Genomic DNA, 18,223 nt, shown 5'->3' with positions numbered 1-18,223 from the left:
ACACACAGCTCTCTCCCAATCTCTCTCTCTCTTTCTCTCTGATGAAAAGCGTCGGAAAATGGGGAAATACATAAGAAAGAGCAAAATCGACGGAGGAGAAGCTTTAATGGATGTTGTTTCACCTTCTTCCTCTTCTTCTTCTTCACTTGGTGTTTTAACTCGAGCTAAATCACTAGCTCTCCAACAACAACAACAACAACAACAACAGCAACGCCGTCTTCTTCGAAAACCCTCTTCTTCTTCTTCTCCGTGTTTACCACCGACTTCTCCTTCTCCCAATCCACCGAAGAAACAGAGGAAACAAAAGCAGAACCAGCAGATGAACGATTGTACTGGTACTGGTTCGTATCTTCAGCTACGGAGTCGTCGGCTACAAAAGAAACCCCCAATTGTTTTGATTCGGAGGAAACATCAGCGGAGGAAAGAGACATGCGGGAGAAACCCTAACCCTAGTCATAATCCNCCCCCATGAACAACACCAATCTGTGTCAAACAATATCCAGTAGTCTCTATGTTCACTTGCGTGATGATATGAGTTTTACCTCTCAATTGATTTAACTTTGGTAAAACGAATCTTGTGACAGACACTGGAGCTGTGGAACACAATGGAGAACAAATGTATGACGATAGCGGCTCACGAGTGTGTGATCTCTGCCTTGGCTCAGTCGCATTCAACGGGAATGATGGCGTCTGCAAGTCATGACAAATCCGTAAAGATTTGGAAGTAGAAATATTTCGATGTTCTCTGAAAGAAAAGAAAAAAAAAGAAAAAAACGAGAGAGCTCAGGACTTTTTTTGAGTCTAATTCTTTCTTTAATGTTTACGTCAATAAGTTGAGTTTTTTTTTTTTGAATGGGTTTGTTTATGACAAAAGAAAAGGGACTTGTGATAATTCGAACCTTTGCTATAAGATCCTACTTATTTTGGGATTTCTCTTTTCTTTGTTGCTGTGATCTTTTAGTGTTCAGAGGGAGTGAGTAAGAGAGAGATGTAAGTATTCTCTTAAACCGACTAAATTGTTGAATAATTTCTTATACTCAACTAAATGCTTATTCTAAGGTCTCTGGCTCTCTACAATTAGCTTATAATTACACTTTACTTTAAGATGATGAATATAACAAAGCTCTTAACATACATATCGAAACTATACGATTACCAAGTAAATTAGAACTTCGGGGATTGAGGATGAGTTTTATCTGTGTAGGCTTTAGTTAGGAACTTTATCTTTTCTATCTCAAAGGGTTATTTGTTTATTGAACTTTTAACATTTTCTAAATATAGAGTTGATTTAAGGAAAAAAAACTCACATTTTATTTTATATAAGATGAAACCGTAAACGGAAATGTGAAACAGAAGCAGAAGTAAAAAGCACGGTTACGTTTGTGTCTGTTTTACAATATACAAAGACGTCTTAACTTGAAAAACTAAAATAAATGTACTTTTTTTCTCTTGGACATGAACTTATTTTTTTTTTTTTTTTTTTTTGTGTAACAGAACAGTAGAGTGGTTGAATGAAACATTAATTTAATTTATCTTTAGTCCTTCAATCAATATAATACCTACTCAAACCTTTACACAATAATAAGATATCTCCTACTCTTTTCATATTTTTCGAAACTGCTTGAACTTTGATATTCCATCTTTATTCTAGGAGTCAAGAAGATTCTCAATATCAAATCCCAAAAAAGATCAATCTAATTCCCTGTTCTGAAAGTCTTATATTCATTTAAATTCAATTAATTTGGTATTCATACAAAATGCTAGTTGCATATCACTATCTTAAGCTACAAATAGCCGACAAAAAAAAAATGAAAAAAGCTACAATTATCCAATCCACGCAAATACAATTAGCAGAAAACAATTACTCCGTAATTAACTTTGTGAAAGTTGGTAAGTCTAATAGAAGTAGAAGTTGACCTTCCAAATTAGAATTAAAACGTTTTAAACCTACACTGAAATGACGATCCTCGTATTAATTTTAGGTTGCGTAACCGTTCCATCTTTCTTAACGTTGTTGTGACTTGTGTTGTGACTTGTGTTGTGACTTGTGAGTTGTGACACATATTTGAACCGAACCAACTCAATTTTTTTTTTTACATTATTATAATAAATAACAACAAAATACGTCATCATTTCTATTTATAAATATCTAAATGATTACACTCAAGTTCTGAATTATAAAATTTTCCAAAAATAATAAAAAGTAATTTAAAAACAAAAATAAGCAAAGTACAGTGTACATTACTCACAGTAGTGAAGAAGCAGCCACCTGATTTTTTCTTTTTTTAATATTTCTTTTAACAAAACACACACACACACACAAAAAAAAAGGAGAAAAATAAAAATAAAAAGAGAGAAGAGACGAAAGACCCCACAGAGCACTCATCTTCTCAACCCTAACTCTGTTTTCTCTCTCTCTCCCTCTCTCTCACACACAGCTCTCTCCCAATCTCTCTCTCTCTTTCTCTCTGATGAAAAGCGTCGGAAAATGGGGAAATACATAAGAAAGAGCAAAATCGACGGAGGAGAAGCTTTAATGGATGTTGTTTCACCTTCTTCCTCTTCTTCACTTGGTGTTTTAACCCGAGCTAAATCACTAGCTCTCCAACAGCAACAACAACAACAACGCCGTCTTCTTCGAAAACCCTCTTCTTCTTCTTCGTCTTTACCACCGACTTCTCCTACTCCTAATCCACCGAAGAAACAGAGGAAACAAAAGCAGAGTCAGCAGATGAACGATTGTACTGGTACTGGTTCGTATCTTCAGCTACGGAGTCGTCGGCTACAGAAGAAACCCCCAATTGTTTTGATTCGGAGGAAACAACAGCAGCGGAGGAAAGAGACATGCGGGAGAAACCCTAACCCTAGTCATAATCCCCAAAATCATTTGGATTCGGTTCGTAGTGATGGGTCTAGGTCTGATTCAGTTTCTGAAAGTGTTGTCTTTGGGAAAAATCAAGAATTGGTTTGTGAAATCAACAAAGATCCTTCCTTTGGGGAAGCTACTCAACAAAGGTATCATTTTTAAATTCCAATTTTTATGAAATCTTGTTCTGTTTTTTTTTTTCTTATAGAAAAATTTTGGTATTGGATTTGAGTTTTATCCTTTAGTGTATAAAGGAACAATTTTTATCTTTATAAAAAATTGAAACTGGAGTTTTCGATTATTATTATTTTTGCCGATTTGAAATTTTAATGATATTTTTTTAAAAATTTTACCATCTGTATGATATGATGCCATCTTTTCTTTTTATCTGACAACACCAGTCTCTTCTCTCTGTTTCCGGGAAAGCTATTATACTATTTATTAATCTGTATGTGTTTGTTTCTTCTTTTTTCTTTAGAAAGTTTTTAATTTTTATCTCTTCTTCACAATTACTCAGAAGAGAAGGTGATAGTGACAATTGGTTTTTTCTTCAAGACTTTTTATCTGCTTTCATGTTAAGAATGTTGGATGTTGTGTATGAAATGTCTCTGTAACTCTTTAAAGCTTTTTTATATCTTTGGTTTGATTTTTGGGATGTGCAAAGTGTATGTATGTAGTCCTTTTGTTAAAATGCATCTTAAGTTCTTTGTGTTTGGTTTACAGGAATGCTTGGTTTCTCTGTCTTTCTAAGGTTTGGTTGCTGTTTGGTAGTTTTCGATCTAAAGTTGAGTTCTTGTAATCTTGTTGAATATAATATGAATCATCAAACTTTTCAAGGATTTGCTGAAGGATTAAACCATTGGAAGTTTCTTCTTTGGTTTATGCTTTTTGGTCTTTGAACTACACAAATCCTCAACAAGGAGTTTCTCCTTGTCCTTTTTCAGTTAAACATGACTAGATCAGCTTTACTTAACCATAGGGGCAATAAAGTTTGCTTGCTTTTGCTACTAATTAAGGAAACACATTTATGTGCTTTTTATCCTTGAGATCATTGTATTGAAAGTTACATATTACTTACTCTCTCGTCTTCAACAGGACCACAAGGGAATCCACACCATGCAGTTTGATAGGAAAGCCTGAAATCATCACGACCCCAGGATCGTCTACAAAGCTTAACATTTGTATAAGTGAAAGCAACCAGAGGGAAGAGAGTTTGTCACGCAGCAGCCTTCGTCACCTACCAACTACACCTGAAATGGACGAGTTTTTCTCGGGTGCTGAAGAAGAACAACAAAAGCAATTCATTGAGAAGTATGAGTTTCCTCCCTTGATCTGTTCTGTTCTGTTCTGCAGTAACTAACCCTTTTGGTTATGAGTTTCCAGTTTGATCTGTTCTGTTCTGCAGTAAGTAAACTCTTTCTGGTTTTGTGTCTCTAATGGTTTCTGTCAAACACTTTTTCAGGTACAACTTTGATCCTGTGAACGAACAGCCACTACCAGGACGGTTTGAATGGACGAAGGTAGATGATTAGAAACAGCAAACAATGGGGGGTTAATAGTTAATACAGAATATATTAACATTTTCCTGCTAATTATCGGTTTGATCTTATTACCATCATCCGTTTTCTTAACTTTTTCAACATGTAAAGAGCTTAGGAGAGAAAAACCCATGTAGTGTTTTTAAAATTGGTCTGTAACATAAGTGGCTGAAAAGGGTATGTGTAGCACACAACTGATACCAATCCTTTTTAAGCTTTAACAGACCACCTTAGTACTAGTAACCATAAGAGTAAGGTATTAGAAGTAACCCAAAGTCTATTAGGGTTTAGCATTTAGGGTTTACTAGAGTTCTTTCTGTTTTAATGGTCAGTGTTTTCTTTTAGAAATCGGGTACAGGGGGGACTCTGCTTTCTCTTATAACTCTTTGTCCTGTAACCATTTTAAAATTCTATCCTTTTTATGTGTATACATGTACTGATCTCAAAACTCTTTCAATAAAGACTTATCCTTCTCTATCTTTTGTTCTCTTACTTCATCTTAAGTTCTTGTTCTTATCATCATCATAATATATAGTCCATGTGTTATGTTTTTCAGACATGTAACATCACAGTGACAGGTAGGTAATACGTATCTCTATATATACACAAATATATACTGATAATAGAGAGACAGGGGAAGCTGTTCGTTATGGATATGGATAGTGTCTCATAGTGGTCTTTGTTTTGTCTCTGTCTTCTCACTAGAATCAAAAGTGTTCGAAAAAAGATTCTCTTCCTCTTTTTCTCTTTCTCTTGTGTGTGAGTCCATTGTACTTTCCACTTCTGTGAATTTGTGCCCACTATATTATCGTAAATTTGTAATTCGTGCCCACTACATATCATGATCATCATCATTAGTATGGTGATCGTCTTTTTTTGATCAATCATCGCAAACTTCGTCGCGTTTTTGCTTGTCACAAGATTCGTTTTGTGATTTGTATTGATTTGAGTCTACACACGACAACGTTTTGGAACAGTCCATAGTTGTCAACTTGCCACAGAATACAATCCAATCCAATGCAGCTTAAATATGAAATTTATTGCTCTCGAAGTTACAAGTATCGAACTTTGTGTCTGTGGTTGCGAGTTGCGGCCAAAGCGGTGTAAAGAGGTACAAAAGAAGGGTCCCACGGTTGCAGAAGGTGTTTTTGGATTCTTCGTGTTGGGATATGGTTTTGGTGAGCTCTCAAGTCACTAACTGCCACACACTCTATCAAGTAACTGCCAAATTTAAAACGTCTCTTTCTCTTCGGAATTCGTAATCTGTTGTTTTTGTTGTTTCTCCCTTTTTGCAAAGTTGATTAAGCGTGCTCTCAAGTTACTACTAAGATCATGGCCTTGTTTAGATAGTTGATAGTTCTTTCGGTTACTCTTTTTTTTTTATCTAAAGATTGTATGATCTCAAACAATACTAAACCAGACTTTCAAAACAGCTCATAAACTTCGGTTGCACTATAGATGAGATGTCACTAACTGCATAAGGCAAAACAAAACCACCAACAAGACTGTTGTTCATATGCAGTTTACATCATAATATTTTAGAAATTGTCCGAAACAAAATACATTCAAACAACAGAATATGGGAATGGGAGAGGCTTTGGGATTTGTCATTTTGTCTTTTCAAAAGACTTAAATAGTCCTCTCTATATATATAATATATATTGGTAGTAATGCTCAGAAAAAAATGAAGAAGCCTACCCTGATTTGGTGTATATGCGAATCCCGACTGCTAAACCGAGAATGGCAAGGGGTACGAGGAACTGGAGGATCTTGATAATGAATTCAGAGGTCTTGTCTTGATTGTAGTGAGGCTGTTTAGGAGGTGTGTATTTGACTTTCTTTGGGATTGTTGTCTTGTCAATCTCTCCTACGTAGTACTGCTCCATCATCAATCTTGCGCTCTCGCTGTGACCCACGTCCTCAAAATCATCCGTTGCATCCTTACCTGAAAAGAGAAGAAGGATCAAAACCTATGGATCGATCTCCACTAAGTGAATTTGACGTTTAAGCATCAAAGCCGGGAGAGCAGGGTGATATTTTGTGTTTATACAGACCTGTTGAAGACAAGAGAACGTCATCCCCACCGGGATGGTCTTCAAGGAACTTGGTCACATTGTACACCTGCATTTTGGCAAATGTTTGAAGATTTCTAGTCAAAACAAGAAGTTTAAAACATCGGAAGTTCCACCTCTAAGGCTTATGATTCTAGTACAAGATACAATGGAGCAACATATAAAGAGTTCATAAGGTTCTCGCTTCCCTTCGACTAAAACAAGAAATGGTAAGGCGATTGTGTCCGTGTGCATATAACTCGAATAAGCAAACAATAGGAACAGAAAGAAAGATGATACTTGAAACACTCTACTCTACCAGCAACCATGTCTAGAGATAGATTTGGGGGTTTCTGAACATAAAAAAGGATTTGTTCAATATACATGATATAGCAAACTTGTTGCTCGAGTTAAACTTCGAATGAAAAGAAACAGAAACTACTCATGGAACGAACACATCAAAAGGTTGAAAATTCAAACTTTCTTGTGACAATCTAATGATATCACAAACCAATCAATGAAGATAACAAGAATCAAGTTTTCACTATGAAGGGAGGCTCAAGGGTGTATCTAACAGATTCCTTAACAAGTTAATCATCACAATTCACAAACCAAAACGATCAATCTTCAGCCGAAACTAGTGATCGACACGTGTCAGTAATACATTCCAAGAGAGGTCAGTGTAGAAGAAATCAAACATATTTGTTTGGTATAATCATATAACTCTAAAAGGCAAGAAGAGCTATCTATATATGTCTACATTTCTCCATCTTCAATTCCAAATTTGAAACTTTTCAATTGATAAATAGATCAAAAGAGCTAAATCTTTAGCATATTGTTTAACAGCTACAAACTTTTTCCACTCTACCTATCTAAAAACAGAAATCTAAAGACTTCAAAAGCTTAATCTCATGCAAACACACAAAAAGGAGGGATTTTTAGAAAGCACGAGATCTCTAATTTGAGAGGTGAGAATAAGGGAGAAAGAAAGAAAGAACCTTTCCATTGATGACAAGCCAACAGTCCTGAGGTTGATTATGCTCTGAAACTTGTGAAAGTGTGAAGATCTTTGCTTCGTCTCCCATTGTTTTTGTTTGTTTGATTCTTTTGTCTACCAGAAAATAGACCCACCAAAAGAAGAAACCTGACACTGAGATTTAAAGCTAAAAACTTTATACAAAATAGAGATTCAAAGCTAAAAACTTTATACAAGGAGCGAGAGAGAGAGAGAGAGTTGTTGAGTTAAAGGACCAATTTAACGAAACAGTATGAATTCCGGTTTAGTTTGGTTTGGTCACTGAGGAATTGGATTATGAGTTTCAGTTGGTATGAATACCGGTTTAGTGAAATAGGAGTGTGAATTTATTCATCCCACACATAATCTGTAAACTAATCCCTGCTTAATTTAGGCCTTTTGGTGGTATTCACCTTACTGATTTTGGAAACATATGTACCAAATGTTGAACCGATGTGCTCAATGGTTTGGTATAGTTGCTATTTCTGGTCGGTTGGGGTGGGTGGAGTAGGTGGGCAGTGCAAATGTTGCGGTTGTGGCTCTCTCTAATTCTGCCTTTTTTCATTCAAGATTGGTAGGTGACTGATGTGTGCAATAAATTTAATTATTATGGTCTAAGAATTCTTTTCTCAAAATTATTATGGTGCTGCTTCATACCAACTTACCATCCCTATTTATTCTGGACCTTTCTAAAATTATTTCTCTAAAGCTTATAATATAAAATGTGTATATATTATAAAATTGCATGACCTGATTCGTTTGGTAGAAACTATTGTTTTACCTAAGGCCTAACACTACATAGAACATTGTTTTTGTGTGAGAAATTTCACACCTCTAAAATAACAACCATACGATCACGATGCATATTGCATCATGACCGATCCAAAAAAACCAAGCGGATTAAGCAAAAGGCTAGTGTCATCAATTTTTAAAAATATTTTTTTTTGAGGATGACATGTTTTAGAAACGTAATAGTTGTACTTTTAAGATCAACATATCTTCTTACTACAGTAAGAAATTGTTATTTTGAAGATATTAATAAAATTTACACATTTAAATTGAAAAACATATAAAGAAAAAGTAATGATTCTTACCACCATTCTCATTTTACTGTACTGATAAGTTGAATACATAACTGAAACAAATAGCAAGGTCAGGAAATTTACCCATCTATTTTGTAAAAGCAATTGGGCTTTTTCGTGAATCTAAAAAGTATTGGGATCCATAACAAAATAACACAAAACTTTGAGACTAAATCGTAAGGAAGCTATACATTCGGGGTAGTTTCTAATATCCTGACTTGTTGGGTAAGTCTCTAAATATTCGTAGTTTGCATTCAAGTCCCTGAATATTTTCTTTTCACAAATCTCCTGCTTTTACTTTTTTCTTCGTCCCATAAACTCAAAAAACACTCTTTTTTCAAATCCAGTAGTTCGATTCAAGACGGGTCTCATCGAAAAGTTCGATTCTTTCGTCATCTGATTTGCTTTCTTTTAGGGTTTTCAATTTCGATTTAGTGTTGTTCTTCATCAATGGCGACACCCATGGTTAGTTCAGCTGGAGGGTTACTAGCAATGCTCAACGAGCCTCATCCTGCTTTGAAGCTTCATGCCCTCTCTTATCTCAACAATTTGGTTGACCAATTCTGGCCCGAGATCTCCACTAGTGTTCCCATCATGTAATTCTCTTTTAAACCCTTTTTTTTTTGGTTTCCGCTTTGAGATTTAGGGTTTTGTTTTCCAACTTGATCTGTTTTCGGTTTCTGGGTAATTCGGGAGACGATTGTGGGATTTGGATTGCTTGAGCTCTCGTTGTGCTTAGGTCTTCTCGATTTGTGTATTAAAGTTCAAATATTTCGGTGCGGTATGGATTGTGGCGATGTGAATTAATGGGTAGGATAAGAAAGTAAAGTGTTTTCTTTTGGTATGACTAGCTTTAGCAAGTTCTGTAGTGATCTTTGTAGATTATGAATGAGCAATTGATATCTTAGTTTAGCAATTAATTGTTTTTTATGTCATAGAGATTTGATCCTGGACATGGTAATGCTTTTTTACTTGTGTTATGTAAATGGCTTGGATTCCTTTTGCTTCATCATCCTACTTGGTAGTGGTCTTAATTAAAGTTGTAGAGGCTGTCCTGTCAGAAGCACAATGCGTAGGTTTAATGATACTATTATTTGCTAGATCTCTTCAATGATTTGCACTGCGTGATAGCTTGACTGAAGAGATATTTTTGTTTTTGTTTGCAGTGAGAGTTTATATGAAGATGAAGAATTTGATCAGCATCAAAGACAGCTTGCTGCGTTGCTGGTCTCTAAGGTGCGATTTAGTGATTTTTAAACTTAAGTGGTATCTGGTTGCAGATAATTTTTGCTATATGTTGGTGGAGGAATGTGTAATTGTTTCTCTGAACAAATTATGATTATTATTTTTTCCTTAAGAGCTGGTGGATAGTGGTAGAAGTTTGGGGTGTGACCCTTTTCTAATCAGTATTCAGTAATCATGTTATGAGATTGTATTACAAGATACGTTTTTCTTGATGACCCTGATTGTATTATCACAGGTTTTCTATTACTTGGGCGAGCTTAATGATTCGTTGTCCTATGCCCTTGGAGCTGGTCCCTTATTTGATGTTTCAGAGGATTCTGATTATGTTCATACGCTTCTAGGTGAGGATTTTAAGAAGTTTGTTGATGGGTTTACTCTCGTTATGCTGTTCTCTGTCTGTAGACTCTAGCTAGGGTAACTGCTGACTACAAATTGCTTATCATATCAACTTGACTCGATGCAAGAGAAGCATATGTAGCTTGCAAGACTTATTATCTTAATAGTATACTTGAAGCTTGCACATCCAGATATTGTTTTCTGCCTTGTTTAGTAGTATAATACCATACTGGAAATAGACAGGATAAAATGATTGATGACTGTTTGAGTTTTAATAAATGCTGGATGAATGTATACTCATCAGATTCTTCTGTTATATTTTCAGCCAAAGCAATAGATGAATATGCCAGTCTCAGATCAAAGGCAGTTGAGTCAAATGAGATGGTGGACATTGATCCCAGGCTAGAGGCGATTGTTGAAAGAATGCTTGGAAAGTATGGAATGCCTATGCATTTAATGCTCTTTCTTCTTAGTGCTTCAATTGTTCTTAGTTCTTACATGGTTTTCCATCTGCAGATGCATCAGTGATGGGAAGTATCAACAAGCCATGGGCATTGCGATAGAATGCAGAAGATTGGATAAGTTGGAAGAAGCTATCACTAAGAGCGATAATGTTCAGGGAACTTTATCATATTGCATCAATGTTTCTCATTCCTTTGTTAACCGCAGAGAATATAGACATGAGGTGAGACTGTTGTTCTCAGACCTGAGTTAAATAGAAGTTTGATGTTCTGATTCTATTGATTGATTAGAACAGAATAGTTTTGCCTCATCTGGAAGATAGTGTGATCATTTAGTTTCTATGTTGCATCTTCCAGTACCATGCTTCTAGTCTCATGTATGCGAGCGTCCTTTATGTCCTAAACTGTAACTAAAAGTCCTGTTTCAGCTTTTCGTGATACCTATCTTAGATGAGTCAATGCCTGAATTGTAAAAGTTTTTTCTTGGCCTTTTCGTCTAGGCTGTTTAGTTAAGTCGTCTTTTGGAAAGGTGATGACATGCTTGTCTATTCTTTCAGGTGCTTAGTTTACTTGTTAAAGTCTACCAGAAGCTGCCTTCTCCTGATTATTTGAGCATTTGTCAATGCCTCATGTTTTTGGATGAACCGCAAGGTGTTGCAAGCATATTGGAGAAGCTTCTTCGCTCGGAGAGCAAGGATGATGCTTTATTGGCATTGCAAATTGCGTTTGATCTTGTAGAGAACGAGCACCAAGCCTTTCTCTTGAGTGTTAGAGATCGCCTTCCAGCTCCCAAAACACGTCCTGTAGAAGCAACTCAGACTGCTGAAACTACTACTGCTCCGAATGAGAATCCCTCGGGGGATGTTCAGATGGCGGATGAAACTCCAGCTCAGACAATTGTGCACGAGACAGATCCAGTTGATGCTACATATGCTGAGAGGTTAACAAAGATCAAAGGAATTTTATCTGGAGAGACATCTATTCAGCTGACACTTCAGTTTCTTTACAGCCACAACAAGTAAGCTACTGTTGAAGTTATACTTCTAAATTGTTTATTCCAGGAAATCATGATATGGTCCATTAATAATTTTATCTTTCTGTAGATCGGACCTGCTGATACTGAAGACAATTAAACAGTCTGTAGAGATGCGAAACAGTGTATGCCACAGTGCTACAATATATGCTAATGCCATTATGCATGCTGGAACTACAGTGGACACATTCCTTAGAGAGAATTTGGTAAATTATATACTTTCACTCTGATACTTCTGTATGTTTGAGTTTGACTGTCTGTGTGGATAGTATTTAACTTTCTTTTCATTTTGTTCTTATTTGAATTGACAGGATTGGCTAAGCAGGGCAACCAATTGGGCTAAATTTAGTGCTACAGCGGGATTAGGTGTTATTCACAGAGGTCACCTGCAACAGGGTAGGTCATTGATGGCTCCATACTTGCCTCAGGGAGGAGCAGGTGGTGGTGGGAGTCCTTATTCCGAAGGAGGTGCTTTATATGCTCTTGGCCTTATTCATGCTAACCATGGTGAAGGAATCAAGCAATTTTTACGTGATAGCCTACGCAGCACTAATGTTGAGGTGATTAATTAATATCTTACTTCAATATAGCCTCTCATTTTCCCTGGCAGCCTCATTAATATTTATTGGGAAAATATGGATACAGGTCATTCAACATGGAGCTTGCTTAGGTCTTGGTTTGTCAGCTCTCGGGACAGCTGATGAAGAGATATATGATGATGTCAAAAGCGTGCTTTATACTGACAGTGCAGTTGCTGGTGAAGCTGCTGGCATCAGCATGGGTTTATTATTGGTTGGAACTGCTACTGAAAAGGCAAGTGAGATGCTCGCTTATGCTCATGAGACACAGCATGAGAAGATAATAAGGTAATGTCAAGTCTTAAGGAAATTTTGGTGAAAAGGGTGCATGATATCTTGCCTTAGTATTTTCACTAATCAGCATCTGGAATGCGTTTTTAGGGGATTGGCTCTAGGAATAGCTCTTACGGTATACGGTAGAGAAGAAGGAGCAGATACCTTGATTGAGCAGATGACTAGAGATCAGGATCCTATCATTCGTTACGGTGGGATGTATGCATTGGCATTGGCTTACAGTGGAACTGCAAACAACAAGGCAATTCGACAATTGCTGCACTTTGCTGTATCTGATGTCAGTGATGATGTTAGGAGAACCGCTGTTCTGGCACTTGGATTTGTCTTGTACTCTGATCCAGAGCAGGTCAGTTTCTGATGCTCCTTTACTTGCGACCACTAACTTCCATTTCTTTAGTGCTTCCAGTACTTTTGTGTTCGCGTACCTTCCCTAATGGATTCTGATGATTTTTTTTTTTTAAACTGTAGACTCCCCGTATTGTATCTCTGCTTTCTGAGTCGTACAATCCACATGTTCGCTATGGTGCGGCTCTTGCAGTGGGTATTTCTTGTGCAGGCACTGGCCTCAGTGAAGCGATATCCTTGTTGGAGCCACTTACATCAGATGTTGTTGACTTTGTTCGTCAAGGTGCTTTGATTGCAATGGCCATGGTGATGGTTCAAATTAGTGAAGCAAGCGATTCTCGTGTTGGAGCATTTAGGTTAGTATTAATCTTTTTTCTTCAGCATTTGGAGGCAGAGAATATCTTGGGAGACTGAGACTTTTTCTATGTTTTGTAGGCGCCAACTTGAGAAAATCATACTCGACAAGCACGAAGATACAATGAGCAAGATGGGAGCGATTCTGGCTTCCGGTATCCTCGATGCTGGTGGTAGGAACGTTACTATAAGACTGCTCTCTAAGACCAAACATGACAAAGTCACTGCTGTTATCGGCCTTGCGGTCTTCAGCCAGTTTTGGTACTGGTACCCACTGATCTATTTCATTAGTTTGGCCTTCTCACCAACCGCTTTCATCGGTTTGAACTACGACCTTAAAGTCCCAAAGTTTGAGTTCATGTCACATGCAAAACCATCTTTGTTTGAGTACCCAAAACCCACCACGGTTCCTACAGCCAATACCGCCGTCAAACTCCCAACTGCTGTTCTCTCAACCTCAGTTAAAGCCAAAGCTAGGGCTAAGAAAGACGCAGAGCAAAAAGCTATTGCTGAAAAAACATCCGGTGCCGAAAAGTCTGTCAGTGAAAGTGGGTCTGGAAAAGGAAAAGCATCAACTGAGAAGGATGGAGACTCTATGCAGGTAATTTTATCAATTTCTAGTCTTTTCTAATAGCTTCTGTGAATGATTGCCTGATTAGTCTCATAATCACTATGTTGTCTACTTTTTGTTACACACGTTAGACATTTCGGTTTTAAGATCAGTTTGGAATAGTTATGGTATTAGTTTCAGGTTTGGGTTTTGAGATGTATATTTCTGGCAGTTCAGTTTATCCGGACTGAACATCCCTAGATTTCTGTCTCTGTCGAGTCTTTATTGTGTGTTTGGACCATCTGAGTTTTGAAAGTCTTGTCTCCACGAACTGTCAGGTCGATAGCACAGCAACAGTCGAGAAGAAAGCTGCTGAGCCCGAGCCAGCGTTTGAGATTCTAGTGAACCCAGCTCGAGTAGTCCCAGCTCAAGAGAAATACATAAAGTTACTTGAAGACAGTAGATACGTACCAGTGAAGCTAGCTCCATCAGGTTTCGTTCTTCTAAAAGACTTGCGTCAACACGAGCCAGAGGTTCTCTCTCTGACCGATGCACCAACTTCAACAGCTTCTCCTGCAACCGGTGCAGCAGCAGCTGCACAAGGAACCACAGCCTCGGCTATGGCCGTAGATGACGAGCCACAACCTCCACAAGCCTTTGATTACGCTTCATAATTGTATTCTCTTTTTTAAAATTAGTTGGAAAATTTGTTGTTGGTTTTATTGGTTTCTGTTAAAAGACAAAAAGCAGAGAAAAAACAGATCTTTGAACTTTGAGATACTGCTTCTTGTCATTTGCAATTGGTTTCAAGTTCAACCACGATCTTGTGTTAGGTACCTTTTTTTTATTACAATCTAAATTTTAGTGTCATTTTAATTTCATTTGGTTGAGTTCAATTACGCGTGACGTTTTCACATAAAAAGATCTTTGAGGCCATGACAAACGCGCAAATTAAATTTCATATTAATACTATGGTCATAGAATACATTTCCAAGTATGTATGTAAACTAAATGGAGTAATTGCCAAGTCCCTATGGTCTTTCTTTATTTTTCTTTGTAGGGTCTTTAAAGGCATTTGATTTTTCTATCAAACGTGTTTCACTACGTAATAATAGCTAGCTGTGTGATAACTTATGGTTGGTTGGTACATCTGTAATTGGTTTATCACTAAATGCGCTTTGTATATAACTTCTTTGTTTTCAGTTTTCACTTTGCAGGATGATCAAAATGTGTCACATTTGATTCATGTGAGTGAAATGCAAAAGAAAATCGAGACTCTGTCAAGGATTACTCAAATATTGAAAAATCCACGAATATATGAAATTTTATAAGATATCGTAGATTCTTGAGTTGAAAGCCCATCAAACCTTAATTTACACTAGGTTTTGAACCCACGCTACGCGTGGATTTATTTGATATATTTTGATGAAAATTATATATGATTGATGATCTTTGATGAAATATTATTTTATAATAATTTAAATTAGTATTAAGGAAAAAAAATAAATTTCAGATACACAATTTTTATTAATATAAAAATCAGTTGTGTTATAAAATCAAATCTGATCAAAAAAATCATGAACTTAACTCGACGTTCAGGTGAGGCGGATCAGACTGGTGACCTCACATATCTTAAGCCATTTCTTTGACCACCAGAAAATGAAACAAATTTATAATCATGAATTTATCTCGTTTTTCATATTTAGTTAATCGCTATCACCTATAGTCTCATGTTTTTTATTCAATGTTTTTTTATTCTTCATATTCTTTCTTGTCATTTTCATTGTCAAATTTTATGGTAATTGTCATCGTTAATTTTACCGTCCGGTTTTTCGTTATACTCTTCTTCTTCTTTTTCTTTATATGCACGCGGTATAACGCTGGTTAAAATTTAGTTACGTATGAAAAAGAAAAATCCACTAATATATGAAATTTTATAAGATATCGTAAATTCTTGAGTTGAAAGCCCATCAAACCTTAATTTACATTATATAGCAATATATAAAAAAAGTAAAGTTTTAAGAGGGTAATAGAGTAGCTAGGATGCAAAAGTGAGAACTAATTAAAACAAGAACAACACTATAGCTAGCTACACCTTTTGGGTCAAAGAAAATGGTCAAGTTCCCTGGTAAAACAATAACATACTTGATTTAGAAACTAGAAGAACCAGCTAGCGTCCGATTTTCCCTCTCCGTTCATAAAGCCTTCAAAATATTTCTTTTGTTGAAAACCAGTAATAGACATACATGATACATGCATGCATGTTTTCAGTATTCGCATACGCATATATATATACTGATTGAAAATCACATTTGAAATTGGCTCGTGTCTTCATCAACGACTGACACTTGACAGTTTTCTAGCTACGTGTAGGTAATTTATAAAAATTAATTATGCCATTGTAACACTGTTAATTAGCTACTAGTAAGAGTGATCGACATATAGATTTGCGATTTTTTTCTTTTTACGTAACGTATTGATTATAAATAAATAAAAACCGCAACTCTTTTCTTTCTCCGCAATTTTACTTCAACGCGAAATGATCCCATGCAAACTAGCTATATGCGTGGACGTATACGTAATAATGTCCCAGCGCATAATTAAACGAACAGACTTACGCACTTAACAATAGCTATTCAACTACATATAACATGATATTTTGACTAGTTGTGAACACACAACTGATCAGACGATTATAATCTATGTTGCATCAAAACGGAAATGGATACGCGGAAACGAAACGTTTCGGAAATAGGAAACGAGTTTTTTCAAAAATTAAGTAATGGAAACGTGTAAGAAACGTATATACATATATATATATATAGAGATATAATAAATTCCCAAACATAAAAACCATATTTAAAAAATCTGAAACAACACAAATTCAAAACATACATATTAAATAGTTAGTTTGTCAAAAAATAATATTAAATAGTTTATTTAAAAGTAAAACTGTAAAAAAAAACGTTCAAAATCAAATTTTTTGACCAGCATCGCCATATATTTAGGGATTTTAACTTTTAAGCTACTAATTATATTATATATTTTTATTATTATATTTATCATGAATTCTTATAATTTCAATTTATTTATTTATTAAATTTTGAAAGTATAAAAAGAGTTTCCGTCGTGTTTCCAAAACGGAAACGGAGTTTTCATCGTGTTTCCAAACCGAGATTTTTAAGAATCGTGTTTCTGTGACTTGTTTCCGAATTTCCACGAGTTTCTGTTTTCAAAACGTTTCGAAAACGGGAAACGCACCTCAAAAAGAGTTTCCATACAACATAGATTATAATTATCTAAATATATCGAGCAACATAGACAGGTACAAGCATATCTTATAAGCTTTGACCAAAAAGAAAAAAAAAAGTATATGTCTTAATTATAAGTCAGATATATGTACATATATAACTTTCACCGGCGCTTTTCTAAGCTTTGAATAAATAAATCGACATCATATATAACAAAATTTTAATCTGACCGATGTAAAATAGATGTATAGTGTACGGACGGATTACCCTACCGATCAACAATATATATATAGAAATGTTAATTGTTAAGACTTAAAGAGTAAAGTATTGGTTTTACTTAGTCAAACATTATATTACATTGCGAAGGAGAAACATATTTAAGAATATGGAATTGATCAAATTCATGTATATATGTTATATAAAAACATTTGATAATAATGCATTCATCCACTACAAGAAAACATGTCTTTTGCGACTTCTATAATAGTCGCTAAGTAGTCACAAATTAGGGTTTTGCGACTACTTAGCGACCATTTTTGGGAGTCGTTAAAAAATGGTCGCAAAATAAAACGGTCGCAACATCGTCTCTAATTTGCGACTGATTTCCGACTAGAAAGTATGTCGTATATAAGCGACTGTTAAGTGACCATAGCTGGAGTTACACATTTCCGACTGAAATGCAACCAAGTTTACTTACAGACTGTTTTGTGACCATATTTATAGTCCTATAGCGGGACGATTTTGGGACTAATTCCAAGAGTCTGAATTTGAAATTTTTGTTTGTTATTTTGTTTGGTCACAAACTGGTCACATGTTTGTTATTTGATTTGGTCACAAACTGGTCACATGTTTGATATTGGTTAATTTCCAATTTAAAACGCTATTAATTAAAAAGAAAATAATGATTAAAAATACTAATCATAACATCATCCTAATCATACCATAATATCATCCTAAAAGAGTTTAAACACAAAAGATCATCCTAAATGAGAGGAAATACAACTCTAGTAGATCTCCAACTCATACTATTTAACAGCCAACGCCATTCCATCAGCAGAACACCTTAGAGCTTTTTGGCTTTGTGTGAACTCTCTATTTCTTCATAGAGTCATATAACGCATATGTAGAGACCAATAACAATGGCCACACCTCAGTGAACTCAAGCTTGTCTTCCTTCTTGACAGTTGTCAAACACAAGCAAGAAGCAGTATTTTGTTGAACAAC

The 18,223-nt window shown here is 35.8% G+C and overlaps 3 protein-coding genes across 4 annotated transcripts; 2 read left to right on the top strand and 1 right to left on the bottom strand.

Moving 5' to 3' along the window:
- On the top strand, positions 2,363-4,883 carry LOC104786309 (cyclin-dependent kinase inhibitor 4-like). 2 transcript variants are annotated; one of them, XM_019245799.1, is made up of 4 exons: positions 2,363-3,015; positions 3,590-3,617; positions 3,962-4,177; positions 4,329-4,883. In XM_019245799.1, the coding sequence occupies exons 1-4, from the start codon at positions 2,907-2,909 to the stop codon at positions 4,396-4,398; spliced, it is 423 nt and encodes a 140-aa protein (XP_019101344.1). In that variant the 5' UTR covers positions 2,363-2,906; the 3' UTR covers positions 4,399-4,883. The 2 variants fall into 2 exon arrangements, with proteins under 2 accessions (XP_019101344.1, XP_010509978.1); XM_010511676.2 differs by lacking the exon at positions 3,590-3,617 and having other exon boundaries at positions 2,369-3,015.
- LOC104786308 (cytochrome b5) lies at positions 5,837-7,684 on the bottom strand. Its single transcript, XM_010511675.2, has 3 exons — positions 7,454-7,684; positions 6,459-6,525; positions 5,837-6,349 (listed from the first exon to the last, which is right to left on the bottom strand). The coding sequence occupies exons 1-3, from the start codon at positions 7,538-7,540 to the stop codon at positions 6,099-6,101; spliced, it is 405 nt and encodes a 134-aa protein (XP_010509977.1). The 5' UTR covers positions 7,541-7,684; the 3' UTR covers positions 5,837-6,098.
- Positions 8,844-14,618, top strand: LOC104786307 (26S proteasome non-ATPase regulatory subunit 1 homolog A). Its single transcript, XM_010511674.2, has 13 exons — positions 8,844-9,148; positions 9,719-9,788; positions 10,033-10,138; positions 10,459-10,567; positions 10,650-10,818; positions 11,152-11,612; positions 11,698-11,833; positions 11,939-12,187; positions 12,273-12,493; positions 12,587-12,845; positions 12,968-13,200; positions 13,280-13,799; positions 14,087-14,618. Exons 1-13 carry the CDS (start codon positions 9,003-9,005, stop codon positions 14,420-14,422), a joined length of 3,015 nt encoding a protein of 1,004 aa, XP_010509976.1. The 5' UTR covers positions 8,844-9,002; the 3' UTR covers positions 14,423-14,618.

Source organism: Camelina sativa, chromosome 5 (assembly GCF_000633955.1).
Source record: "Camelina sativa cultivar DH55 chromosome 5, Cs, whole genome shotgun sequence".
In the NCBI taxonomy this organism is placed as follows: Eukaryota; Viridiplantae; Streptophyta; class Magnoliopsida; order Brassicales; family Brassicaceae; genus Camelina; species Camelina sativa.
The sequence above is the reverse complement of the archived record's forward strand: the minus strand, read 5'-3'. Positions and strand labels throughout refer to the sequence as shown.

Coding starts and splice junctions, on each gene's coding strand:
- LOC104786309 (XM_010511676.2), top strand. CDS start 2,489: ATGGGGAAATACATAAGAAAGAGCAAAATCGACGGAGGAGAAGCTTTA. Junction 3,016..3,961: donor GGGGAAGCTACTCAACAAAG/GTATCATTTTTA, acceptor CGTCTTCAACAG/GACCACAAGGGAATCCACAC. Junction 4,178..4,328: donor CAAAAGCAATTCATTGAGAA/GTATGAGTTTCC, acceptor ACACTTTTTCAG/GTACAACTTTGATCCTGTGA.
- LOC104786308 (XM_010511675.2), bottom strand. CDS start 7,540: ATGGGAGACGAAGCAAAGATCTTCACACTTTCACAAGTTTCAGAGCAT. Junction 6,526..7,453: donor GGCTTGTCATCAATGGAAAG/GTTCTTTCTTTC, acceptor GCCAAAATGCAG/GTGTACAATGTGACCAAGTT. Junction 6,350..6,458: donor CGTTCTCTTGTCTTCAACAG/GTCTGTATAAAC, acceptor TTCTCTTTTCAG/GTAAGGATGCAACGGATGAT.
- LOC104786307 (XM_010511674.2), top strand. CDS start 9,003: ATGGCGACACCCATGGTTAGTTCAGCTGGAGGGTTACTAGCAATGCTC. Junction 13,201..13,279: donor TCTCGTGTTGGAGCATTTAG/GTTAGTATTAAT, acceptor TATGTTTTGTAG/GCGCCAACTTGAGAAAATCA. Junction 13,800..14,086: donor AGGATGGAGACTCTATGCAG/GTAATTTTATCA, acceptor ACGAACTGTCAG/GTCGATAGCACAGCAACAGT.